The sequence below is a fragment of the Petromyzon marinus genome, chromosome 35, assembly GCF_048934315.1.
Source record: "Petromyzon marinus isolate PM22_M1 ecotype Great Lakes invasive population chromosome 35, UKy_Petmar_22M1.pri1.0, whole genome shotgun sequence".
Classification (NCBI taxonomy): domain Eukaryota; kingdom Metazoa; phylum Chordata; class Hyperoartia; order Petromyzontiformes; family Petromyzontidae; genus Petromyzon; species Petromyzon marinus.
This window is the reverse complement of record NC_133701.1, coordinates 9,443,441-9,456,500: the sequence shown is the minus strand read 5'-3', so window position 1 is coordinate 9,456,500 and position 13,060 is coordinate 9,443,441. Positions and strand designations below refer to the sequence as shown.

The 13,060-nt window shown below is 46.1% G+C and overlaps 2 protein-coding genes across 3 annotated transcripts in view; both read left to right on the top strand.

Moving 5' to 3' along the window:
• Positions 1-8,502, top strand: part of STIL (STIL centriolar assembly protein) — a 30,568-nt gene extending 22,066 nt beyond the window's left edge. The window contains exons 13-18 of the mRNA XM_076071914.1: positions 60-222; positions 752-1,106; positions 3,218-3,437; positions 4,495-4,647; positions 4,968-5,119; positions 5,767-8,502. Of these exons, the coding sequence (XP_075928029.1) occupies positions 60-222; positions 752-1,106; positions 3,218-3,437; positions 4,495-4,647; positions 4,968-5,119; positions 5,767-6,778 (2,055 nt within the window). The 3' untranslated portion in view covers positions 6,779-8,502. The remainder of the gene's footprint in view (positions 1-59; positions 223-751; positions 1,107-3,217; positions 3,438-4,494; positions 4,648-4,967; positions 5,120-5,766) is intronic.
• Positions 8,503-9,601: 1,099 nt separating this feature from the next.
• Positions 9,602-13,060, top strand: part of LOC116948941 (uncharacterized) — a 90,804-nt gene continuing 87,345 nt past the window's right edge. For both annotated transcript variants that reach the window (XM_032966243.2, XM_032966242.2), the window contains exon 1: positions 9,602-9,714. In XM_032966243.2, coding sequence (XP_032822134.2) covers positions 9,685-9,714 — 30 coding nt within the window. In that variant the 5' untranslated portion in view covers positions 9,602-9,684. The remainder of the gene's footprint in view (positions 9,715-13,060) is intronic.

Here is a 13,060-nt window from a genome sequence, read left to right as displayed (position 1 = left end):
ATACAAGAAGATATTTGACTCGTGATTTTTTTTCCCTATTTGTTGTTTTCTCGGATCAGATCCAGAAGCTGCTGGCCGCACAAATCTGCAACGGTGGATCGAAGCGGGACGAGGTTCTCGTTCCGGCATGGAGCTCGCCAAGTTCACCGGGCCCAGCTCCGTCCGAGAGTAAAAGGGCAGCGGGAACGCAGAAGCAGGCGGTCAGCATCGCCTGCGAGACAGGTAAAGCCAGCACCGTGTATTTCACACAGCTCGTATGACCGGCAGCGGTCGATCACACATACCGCTTTATGTTCATGGTACAGGCGCGTCTCGCTTCAAGAGTGAGATAGGTTCCGCGAAAATTTAACGATTCTCGTTTTCCCATTGGCTCCCATGTTAAAAGCTGAGTAATGCTTCAAGCCCAAATATTTAACACTCTTGAACAACTATTTTAACGTGAGAAAAACTAATTATTATTTTTAAAGTAATAAAACATCAAATGTAACACTTGCCACACAAGAACCACAGTGCTTGCAGGTGCCTGTTCTCAGGCCTGCTGTGTGAGAGATTTTAATGGTTATGTCTTGATGCCAATGGAACAATCGATGTCAAATTAAAGAATAAGCTAAAAATTAAAAAAAGATATACAACATTCGTATGCCCGTGTTATATAAATTGAATCGAGCACGTATAAGAATCCATTCTTTTTGGGTTTTTGTTTTCCACATCCTACCTTTAATCTACATCTCACCGCATGTGAGAAACACAGGAGGAAGCTTGATCTGGGGACCGGGCGGTGGGGAGGCGGCCGGGCAGGCGCAAAGAGGAGACGCGGGGACGAGCGGAACAACACCGGGCGGGGACGGCGCCACCGACGGCCACGACGGCGACGATGGCGGGGCCAGCGAAATCCGGCAGGGGGTGGCGCGCGACGACGGCGAGCTGGCGCTGTCCGGCGAAGACGAGGGCGCCGTGGCGCAGGCCGTCGCGGCCGTCATCGAGGCGGCGGCGGCGGCGGTGTGCGACGCGAGCGTGGCTTCATCGCTGCACGCCGTCGACCTGCCCAGCTTCGTCGAGAGCCGAGGCAGCGCCGACGATTCCAGCCGAAGCTCCTCCCAGGACAGGTCGGCGTTTGTGTTGTTTGCGTGGTGGCACGGAGGTGGTCGCATTAGCCCCCTGGGGGGCAGGGGGCGGGTGGGGGGATTTGTAAATGGCCGTCTCAGAGGTGGTAACACGCAAGTTTTTGGGTTAAAATTAATGTTTTATTCATCTGTAAAGAAAGCAGATTCTTTCATGTATTATTGCGTTAGTCCACTCGCCAACAATTGCATAAAAATACACCTCCCCACATGAGATGGGATTGTTTTTTTTTTTAAGTTGCCGATAGTTAATCACGTGCTAAAACATGTTTTCAGAGCAGGACGAGCCTGAACTAGTCTGGCGTGGTGGCGCATTCCTGGGATTCAGCACTTTGAAGGCTAAGGTTGGCGGATCACGTAGAGATTTGCGAAACTCCCAAAAAGCAGCTGGCATGACACCTGGCCAGGAGATGGCAGTGCAGACACCTTGTATTCTTGGATCTTTTTAGTTTAACACACAGGCTGTCGTGAACATTTTCTATAATGGAGGTTTTTTGGGGTTGGATCGCGTAAATATAAATGTGTCATTAAACCCGCCACCACCCGACACAGCCAACTAGTAAGGTTTGTCACGTTAACAAAATGCCAATTCGAGTATTCGAATTGTGAATGTTTTGGGTTTACTCTCCAACACACCGGTGTGCATGACAAACCTTACTTATTGGCTATCGGGTGGTGGCGGGTTTAACGATACATTTATATTTACGCAATCTGAACCAAAAAAACTTCTTGTGGATTATTGTATCTTCTCTGGGCGCACTGCTTTGTGACGGCGCTAACCTAGTGATGGTATACACTTCCTACCCTTTCTATGTTGGGATAGCTATGGTGTACATGTACTGTACCTGGTGTGCAGTGGGGGACAGCGGTAGTGTAGCGGTTAGCGCGCTGTGCTACAAACCCGGTGACCCGAGTTGTTCGATACCCGCCGAACCGGCCCTGGGCTTCCCCTAGACTGACTCGGCCTCAAATGAGTGCCTGGTGCAGAATGTAAACATCATCATTGCCACCACTGGGGTGGCAAAGGCGGCCGGGCGTAGTATTGGCCACCCTCACCCTTCGTGTACTGTGCCAGCCTTCATAGGTGCCCGCTAACAGCACTTGCCCCAATAGTCTATTACAGGCTATACGGGATATTTTTTATCTTTTGTGAACCAAAAAAACTTCTTGTGGATTATTGTATCTTCTCTGGGCGCACTGCTTTGTGACGGCGCTAACCTAGTGATGGTATACACTTCCTACCCTTTCTATGTTGGGATAGCTATGGTGTACATGTACTGTACCTGGTGTGCGGTGGGGGACAGCGGTAGTGTAGCGGTTAGCGCGCTGTGCTACAAACCCGGTGACCCGAGTTGTTCGATACCCGCCGAACCGGCCCTGGGCTTCCCCTAGACTGACTCGGCCTCAAATGAGTGCCTGGTGCAGAATGTAAACATCATCATTGCCACCACTGGGGTGGCAAAGGCGGCCGGGCGTAGTATTGGCCACCCTCACCCTTCGTGTACTGTGCCAGCCTTCATAGGTGCCCGCTAACAGCACTTGCCCCAATAGTCTATTACAGGCTATACGGGATATTTTTTATCTTTTGTGTTTGGTGCGGTGTTTCATTCACTGTGCTATGAACCCAACGATTTGAGTTAAATTTCCAGCCACGACTTGCGTCAGTGGGCGAGTGTCATCTGATTCGGACCCGGGCACCCCCACCCACCTCATTCACCGTCCTGCACTGACCAATTTGGTGAAATATGGCAAAACAATTTCTGTGTTAGGAGTGGATTCACAAAGGGATTTTATGCAACTCTGCACATGTGTACATGCATCTCTCAGTATATGTCTATCTGTGTATATCTATAGGTATTTGCATTCACCAATCTGACCAGGTTGTTATAGGCATCTGAGGGGCTGTGTTGCATTGAGGGTAGTGCAGAAAAATCCATTGATGTTCCGTGCTTCGATACTTACACGTCGATGCCCCCACCTTCAACCAACAATGACCAGCGTGGTGAGATGTGGTCAAATAACTCGCCCCTTTATCCAGCAGGCCTTTGTCCAGCAGCAGAATGACAAAGGGGCTTGTCTGTACGCTCTTCCTACAGCTCACCGATGGGTCCGACCCACCACGCTGGCCAGGGCAGTCCGGCACTCGGGGAAAGCGCCAGCATCTATGTCCGTGCCGAGCGGGAAGGAGGAGGTGCTGGTGGTGGTGTTGGCGCTGCCACCGGCACACCGGAGGTGGCGAGTGCAGCAGAGCAAGCGGACGGAGAAAGCAACAGCCTCCTGATGCGGGACGAGAAGCAGTTCTACCACAACCTCTTGGTACGTGGCGGGTAAACTTAGAAAGCGTTGCTTTCATTCAACCAATCAAACTTTTTATTTGACCAGGTCAGGTCCACTGAGCTATGTAGCTCTTTTTTTAAAACGTGACCTCACGTGAATATTTAATGCAGCCGAACACTCTAAAAACGCATGTTTTGAAATGTGGAGGGAAAAACCGGAGGACCCGTAGAAACATCCATGCGACCACGGGGACAACATGCAAACTCCAAATATACAGGCATCAGAGTTGGGATCGAACCCACGAACTGTATACCTGGCGAGGTAGTTAACATCTCACTAGCAGGACGCCCCATTACAGCAGAATGGGAAGGGTACCGGGGCATATAGCAACAGGAATGAAAAGAGAAACCAGTCACGACCTCAACGGCTAACACCGACTGAGAAAAGTAAATTGAAACCGTGCACAAAAAAAGTCCAACCGTGCGCAACGAATAGCACAAGAAAGGTAAATAGTAAGTTAAATAAATAATACACAAAGAAAGTTGTTTTTCCTTTTAGCTTTTATGCTCTGCTCAAACAATGATGCTGATGCTTTAAAAAACCATCTCCACTTTAATCCTGATCGTTTTTAGACTAATCAATTTGGATATATCGCAGAGCAGTGCTAGAGAACGGCCCACAGTTGTGCATATCACAGCTACCTTTGAGGTTCCTTCCAGTAACCTCAGCTGATTTTTGTCCACTTCAGGTTTACACGACAGTGGGCAGCACTTTACCACCTGCTCTGTCACTGAGAGTGATATTTGTCGAGTTGAAATTGAACCAAATGAATTGCAGATTAAATTAAGAGCATTCACTCTGTACGCTGGAGTAAACCCATTTCATTCACAGGCAGCTGCCTGGATTTACACCCAACATCTCAGTGCTCTGACATCTGGTCCACCTGGCCACTTGAGGGACAATGACGGGCGGGTTGTGGTGCTGGCCATACCACCACGCCTTATGTGCTCTGCCAGTGTTAGTAGGTGTCTTCGAGGCGGAGAGTAGGGGGGGCGGGGGATTATCGTCACATGCATGGATCTGTGCGCTTCGGCAGCACCAGGTAAATCGTCTGCTGACCAACACTGCCGAGACACCCGGTGAGGAGAGCGCCACGAGCGATCGCGAGGAAAGGCCGCCCGCTGTCCAGCCGTGCCCTGGGATGGCGACGGAAGCCGAGCCCACGCGAGGAGACGCTGTCCACGGGGTGGTAGGGACTTTGCACCTCTTTCGTTTTCTCCTATACCGGCGTTTTTTTTTTTACTAAGTCGTGATGCTCGTGACCAAATTTATGAAAAGTCTGTTCAAGCTTAATGAGGGTCAATTTTTGGTAGCCACCGCATCGCCCTCAGTCGTCAGGCATCCCCTTGGGATGGGCACGGGAATCTTGCCTGTCAAGATTTTTAAATGGACACAGACCGAGATTCAAGAGGACGGAGGACCTGGTGGTGACCGCTTCTGACTACTGGTCTCAACACGAGTACTAAAGTCCTGTTTTTTTTTACCTGCACATGTGTCATGCAAATTCAGACGTCGAGACGCAAGAAAGCAGAGGATAACAGCGTGGTAACGGCGACACTGAAGCAGCTGAGGAAGATGGGCGTGCGTCTGGATGGGGAGGGCATGGAGTGTGTGGTCAGCGGCGGCAGCACCAAACACAGCGAACAGGCGGAGAGGGCCAGGTACAGCCCCACCTCCCTTCCCCGTCTGCTGCAGCGATGCAGCGTGTCCTCAAAACTATCGGATAAACTCAACTATTTGTTTTAAGTTTTACCAGGTAAGCCCCACTGAGCTTATGTAGCTCTTTTTTTTTTTAGAAGCGACCTGCCCACAAATGATGGCACAGTGAAGTGGCTTATCACATGGAAATTTATAGCAGCCAAATACTCTAAACGCATGTTTTGTAAATGTAGAGGGAAAAACTGGAGGACCCGGAGAAAAATCTACGTTACCACAGGGAGAACATGTAAACTCCATATTTTCAGGCGTCAGGGTCGGGATCGAACCCACGACCTCCTGTATACCAGGCGAGGTAGTTAACATCTTAATCTATATCTTCTTTTAATAAAACCATGTTATTTACATTTAACTAATTTACAGCTTGCAATGTTTTTTTATAGTTGAGCTCTGGGCGTGCTGTTGGAGCTGGACCCTGGTTGCTTTGTCCTGGGATGCCCCACGGAGATACTTTCCCTTGTCATTTTCCCTGCCCTGACCCCACCCCTATCCCCCTGGTATTTTTTTTGTAAAGCATTTTGAGCTGCAATGGCATTGAGATGCTTACAAACATTTAAATTGCTGTTGCTGTTTGCAATGTCGCCCCACGCAGCACGTTGGCGCGGATCCTCCCTACGGCCGCAGCGTTGGCCTTGCCTCACTTCAGCTACTCCTCGCTGTCTTTCGCGATCGGTGCCAGCGGCTTCCCTGGGGACCCCGGCATGTCGGTCGATCTGAGCATGGAGGCCAACGCCATCGCTCTCAAGTACCTGAGCGACGCGCAGCTCGCGCAGCTCTCAAGAGGCGGTGGCAGTAGCGGCAGCGGTTTCGGAAGTGGTCGAGCAGCCGATGTGGCCCGGGCATCGCTTGCGGCCAGCCTCTCGGACAGCGACCGTAGCACCGCACCGGGTCTCCTGTCTCCAAGCAACATGTCCTTTGCCACACGGCGGTACATGCAGAAGTACGGGCTAATTGATGGAGGCGTCAGCGATGACGACGATGATGACGACGACGACGACGACGATGACCGTGATCGCAACCAAGTTGGCGCTGCTCGCCGCAAGGATTCGGTCGGTGCTCGCGTTCCAGCGGAAGATGTAGACAGCGTTTCTGACGTTATCGCTAAATCACTACCCTCCACCGCTGGCAGCTCTTCCCAAACACCTGGCTCGGACTTTGCCGCCTGCATGGAGCACGGGTCAGGAGGCGCGAGGCTCTGCGAACGTCTGTCTGCCCGCCGCAACTCGGAGCCCAGCCTGGTGGCCGTGGCAGAGACCGCGACGGCGGCGGCAGCAGCAGGATCCCGTCGCTCGACGGGCGAAGGTCGGGCCCTCACTGACGCGGCCGGGCTTCGAGACAACAGCACCGTGCAGGTGTTGAAGGGGTTAACGCAGCCGCAGAGGAAGCTGCTGAGCACAGGACACGCCGTGTTCACGAGGCATCCGCTCCGCGTTTTGCCGGAGCGGAAAAAAGTGTTGGGCGGTGGTGTTGGTGGTGTCGGTGATGGTGCTGGTGGTACAGGTCGGGGGGACTCGCCAGAGAAAATCCGAGGGAACGATCGTGACGAGTCCATGGGAAACATTCTGGACATTGAACGGTTGCGACAGCTTCCCAAGCTCTTCTGAGTTAAAAGCAGACAAGGTGACGACCTCAGTTTTTTTTATGTTAGATTTTGTTTGTGTCCGTCTGGGTGGCTCTGGTTATAGCTTGGTCGGGGGGTAAACTCGGACAATCGTCTCTTCCAAGGTTGATTAAATTAATATCGCTTTGTTTTAAGTCAAAAATGGTTTTCCTGTGGATAAACTTGGCCCCGTCATAGGAATATGTAATTCTCACTACTGGCTCAGGGCTGCCAATGAAATAGGTACCACCCGAATACTCGTTTAGGTGGGGTGACACTTATTGACTTGATTACATTTTGTTTGCCTTTTAAACATTTTTAGATTTTTGTATATTTTAATGAGCTTGTCAATGTTATTTAATGCTCCTCTTGTGGAATGGGTGAAGTTTATCAGTTCCATAGAGCAGTGTGTTTTGTATTTAACCAGCTTAAAAGAAAGTTTTAAATGTTTGTTTTTATTCTGTATAATTATATTTTTGTACATTAGTAAATAACAGCAAGGTTGTCTCGCATTACAAATCAATAGTTCTTGTACATACGGTGCTAATGCTTTTTGCCATATGTATATATATTAATCAGTGCCTTCCATAGTTTATATTTAAATTGCCCCTACCACTGCAGCTCAGCTGTTAATGAGGCCTAACTCTTGCATTTCACAAGGGCCAACAGTGACACGCCGTTTAATAATTTCACATCAAACCTTTATATACTCAGGAAATGGGTGTGTAGCCGTTTGAATGTTTTTGCCAGTGTTTTTTTTTTGCCATGAAAGTTTGGCGCGTGTGTTATGTATAATTTATTTTTGTTCTTTGGTTGTGTGAACACACACCCTTCGCGCTTCAAGTGTTTACTCAACGCACAGTGAATTCCACTTTGGCATTTCTCGACATTGCTTTTGGAATTCACGTCTGTGAGCATTTCAACAAAACTATATCCATAATCAAATGCGTGTAGAAGTAATGTTGGATTTTTATTTAAACGCCATTGTTATGGTGCAGCCTATGACCAAATCGTCTGAAAAGCTAAGCAGAGTTGAGAACCTGGATAGTGCTTGAATTGGGTGACCACCAGTGCACAAATATGTTGTCATAGACATCTGCGGGGCCCTGGGACTTCGTGGGTAGTATTCGGCAGTGCAGCAATTCTATGACTCGACAGGGACTCCTCTACAAGTTGGGTTCCAGAGGTCTGTTCGTAAGTCGATTTGTTCGTAAGTCCAGCTTTACTCCTGTCGATTCCAAACATGTACGGCAGGTGCGTGAACAACGGGGAATGGGTTTGAAAGTTGTACAATCTATAAATGTTAATGCCACGGGTTCTTAATGTTCTGCAGATGTAGATGTCACCACCGCCATCTATTGCGCGGCAGCTTAACTTACGATTCTCAGTCCGAAGAGGACCAGGTTTGTTTGTATCTCTGTAAGTCGGATGTTCCTAAGTAGAGGAATCCTCGTACGTCAATGGTCCCTGCCTTTATCAGTGCATACTCACCAGTGCGTGGGGATGGGAGGGGGTGTAGCTAGTTGATTAATTGTGACGTAGCTTTAACCTATAGCCCCTCACCCCTTTCAGAATGATCACCAAAGAAACATGGTCACATTGCCTTCTCTGCTCGTGTGTTGTGTGTCGTTTGCCTAAAGTCTGGAATAAATGTGTAAATGTGATGTCTATTCGGTTTGTTTCTTTTGATGTGGTATATTATCTAATAAAGATTTGCTTTTACTGATATTTTTCATTTGTTTTGCGTTTTGAAAGGTATAGTCCTTTAAGCTCAGTTGAGACTGATAAGCCGCAGCGTTGGCAATTGCTGTTTGCTGCTTATGCACAGGTTATTTAACAAGCTATAATGAAATGTTTTGACAAAGGTGAACAGTTTTCAACAATACAATAATGTATGATTACTAACAAACCAACGGAACGCATCACCTGGAATGAACCTCGTCAGATCAGAATCAGAAGTTTATTTCCCGAGCATAGTTATCGAGGTAGTTAACGTATCGCCACCGTGACGCCTAATACAGGGTGGACCCTAAGTCTAGAATCAGGGGAAGATAACTAATTCATATTTTTATTGTTTCTGCAGTCCCAAGATGTATCTGAGTAAGTAAGAACATGTCCAGATAATTATACTCAGGAAATTGGAGTCAAATGGAGGTCACTATTGAATTTAACAGACTGCATCCAGACCGCGAGCCAATAACAGAATTGTGTTAGTTTTTATTCCAGACTTGTGGGACACCCTGTATAGACTGCGTTCTACAAAACAGATGTCACTGTAGCTTATGCACACTACGTTATGCAATGTCTCCGCTCTTGCTTATCCAGGCTACGCACTATAATACGTATCTCGACTTTGATTATCTGTATTGCATTATATAATATGTATATCGCCGCCCTGCTTATCAAGGTTATGTAATACAATTGCCAATCGTAGTTGTACTTATCTACACTACGTTATATACTTTCTATAAAAACATCGCATATAAATTTCGATTTAAAGCTTTCGTGACTGCAAGGATTAATCTTCTTTGGTTCTTTCGGTAAAGTCACGTAGAATGAGAATAACCGAAAGAACCAAAGAAGAACATCGCATATATTAACTACGTTATACAATCGGTATATTCTTACACTGCGTATCTAAACTACGTTATATAGACAGATTGGCCTTGTACTACTTATCTAGACTACGTTATGTAGACCATGTCCTTGTACTGCTTATCAAGACTACGTTATATAGACCATGTCCTTGTACTGCTCATCTCGACTACGTTATACAAAAAATCCGTCCTCGCACTGCTTACTTAAACTACGTTATACAGACAGTCTCTCATCGCAATGCTTATCTAGCCTACGTTTTGCAATGCACCTATCGCCGCGCGGTGCGTGCCGGGAGGAGCAGGGGGGATAAAGATGGCGACGCGCGGGCTGAGTCTGACTGAGGTGGGAGAACGCGCGAACTTCGTAAACTTTGTACCGAATTATAAATAAGATTAACGCATCTGAACTACAACATTTGCCTCATAAGAATGACTGGACGGAGTATGTGGTTTGCTCTGAGGCCGTGGCGCTGTTGTGTTATATATATTTTTTAAATATATAATAATAAAATACAAACGTGCGTAATGTTGCCGGAAGTGTTTGTAGAGTTAAAATTAAAAAAATAAGTAGTTTCAATGTTTACGATGATTCTGTCTGGAGTTTAGTGCGAGGCGGGGGTTAATGAGTTTCGGTACAGTGCAATGTGCGGTGTAATTCATTGTACGCGTCATTACAATGGTGGTGGACTTGCCCCTGTCATAGGAATGTAGAATTTCCACTACCCGGTCAGATACGCAGGGGTACATGAGCGGCGTTCGTCGCTCGTTATATTAACTTTAAAAAGAAAAAGTACGAAGCATACTACGTTCATAAGTCGGCGAACTGTTCATTCATTGAATACGAGCGTAAATATCCACTGCGATGCATTGTACGCCGATTGAATTAACGCGGTCGGATAATTCGGATGTCGACGTACAATGGAATGCACGGTATAGTGCAGCACGTAAAAGCATACGATGACAGCGTACTCGACGGCAAGCGCATATCAAATATAAATGCGTTTTCATTGCATAATGCATTCACCAACCGCCGCTACCACGACCCCGCGCCGCGTGGTGTGTTGAGGCCTTCATCCAGCAGTGGCTTGAGGAGGGCGCTGTGCGTGCACATTGCACGTGACGCGCAGTGCCTCAGACATTGTGGTCATGCGTTCGATTGTCTGCGTTGTGTATACGTGGGGCATGGTGCGCGGAACGCGATCCATATTGATATGCGGCGGACAGGAATGTGATCGGAATCTTTATTTTAGACTGCAGGAGACAATCCGATGAGATTTGAAGCTCTTTTTCACAGATGTCCACTTGGGGCGGGTCACGTTCAAATTACAGTAGTTCTGTATGCAGCAAGGATATGTTTGTGTTCAGTGTAAAACCATTCGTAATGGGTGTAACAGATTTTTTTGTTAAACCTTTGTGGATATATTTAACGCTAAAGACATAATCACAGCCACACATTGTCTTTAGTTAACTAGTTGATCAACCCAGTGAAACAATAACAATTATCTCTGGATAACTTGTAATAACACAAATTCGAACTAAACGTACCTATACAAACACATGCAGACATGCCAACACACTTACACGCACTTACACTCACAAGTGTGCACATACATGCATACACAAACGCACACGCATATAATGACGAGAATAATTTGAATCAGCATGATGATAATGATGAGAGAGGGACAACAGGAAGAGACACAAGGGAAGAGATTAGTCGAGAGAGGCCAGTGGAAAGAGAGACAAAGAGAGAAAAGTGGGTAGACCCAAGACAGACACTGGGAGAGAGAAAGAGAGCTCTCCTCACCCGCCCCCCATTAACCTTTGTGACCCCCCCCGGGTGTCCTGACCCGACCATTTGAGACATGCCGATGTAGATCGTGTACATTATATAATAAGTATGCACACCGAGTTACTCGGTGTGTCAATTGTGACTCAATATGTAACTCCTAATTATGTGTTGAATTAATAGACAGCCAAAACATGGTACAAATATCGTTGACTCTTGGATTATAACTATACATCTGAAAGTCGATATATTTTTTATTTGTTTTCCCAACAATTGGAGCCCAGAGGTTGATTTATTTTTTAAATTGTCATAAAGATCAGTTTAAAGTTCAGCAATGCTTTAAATATCGTTGCGAAATGCAACATTTTGTACATGATTCACTTGTTGATTGTGATGCAAAAAAATCTTTATGGATGGCATGCTACTGGTTATTATATTTTTCTTTCAGGTCTCACAAAAGAGATGTATGTATCTGCACACAGAAGGGACAGGACTGTGGTTTTTGTTGCATGATTGTTAGCAATTTGTATTGTGCTTATGATTCGTTTTTTGTAGTTTGGAGCAAAGCAAATATTTATAACATCCCTGCATTGCACTCATTCTTAGAAACGCTGGAAAACATTACATGCGATAAGCTATTGGGCAACGAGCCATACAACATGCATTGATAAAGATATAATTATTGTCAAGAACGTGGCTTGTGTTGAAGTTGTCAAGAAAGTGATAAGGATTGGGTTAGTTTTAAGCGCTATGTTTTGAATTTGTTCTGTCAGCAGTAAGTATTTTGGGTATGAGATAAGGATTTGTGTTTGGGGTTAGAGTTGGTATTATTCACCGATGCAGAGATGCGTTTCACTATTCGCACTAACTGCTAAGCTGTATTTCCCATTGCTCAGGCAATAGTTGTTAGCTACATCATCGGCAGTCATGATCTAATCATTACTAGCTAAAGACCCACGAAGCTATCGCCGTCTCTAACGGTCTTGGGATACTGCAATCAATATTACGTTCACACACGAGTAGGTTTCGTCACTCCAACTCCTGCGTTGGATGTATTCTCAGCTGTTATCGCTCCTTTGGCTGCCACTGTTGTTAGTCCCAACCATGAGCAATCATCCCTTCTATGGTTGGAAGTACACTGATTGATAGGAAGAGGAACACTTGGTTTTAGAAAAGCACGTTAAAGACTTGGGCAGAAGATACATAGTAGGTATGGAATGAATTGGTGATTCGAGTAGATTTTTATGCTCGTGTTACCTGTAGAATGCCATGTGTGAAGGAATTCTATGTTTCTGTTAGATTTGTTTACACTATGATATGTTCTATAAAATGTACACCCAAAATATTATATGGGGTGAAGCGGTGGCAGTTTATGAACCTGGTGAGCAAAATTGGACTCCTGGCTGTGGCTAATGCCACTAAGCTGGTTCTTGGTCAATCTTGATTTGGAGCTTTCGTCACTGCAGAAATCCAGACTCTTTGGTTCTTTCGGTAAATTCACGTAGGTATATTTTATTTTATACCTACGTGACTTTACCGAAAGGACCAAAGAGTATGGTTCTTGGTCCTTCAACCTTCACTCCTGACCTTTGGTAAATTATGGTAAAATAAACCAAGTGATCAATATAGCATAAAAAATGCCTTCATTCAGCAGATGGCTTTAAATTACTGATTATATTAATTCACTCCACTGTATAATCTACAGATTTATACTATTATTAATTCTACAATGCACCACAAGGCCAATTAAAATAACACTGGAAATCGAATCATGTGCCACATTATGACAACTCATGAAAATGTTAGTGGTGTAATTTGTTGCACCCCTAACAGTGATAAAATCATGCTTGAAATTATAAGCATATGCTTTGTAAGTTTGCTTGCTGAGATAATATGAGAT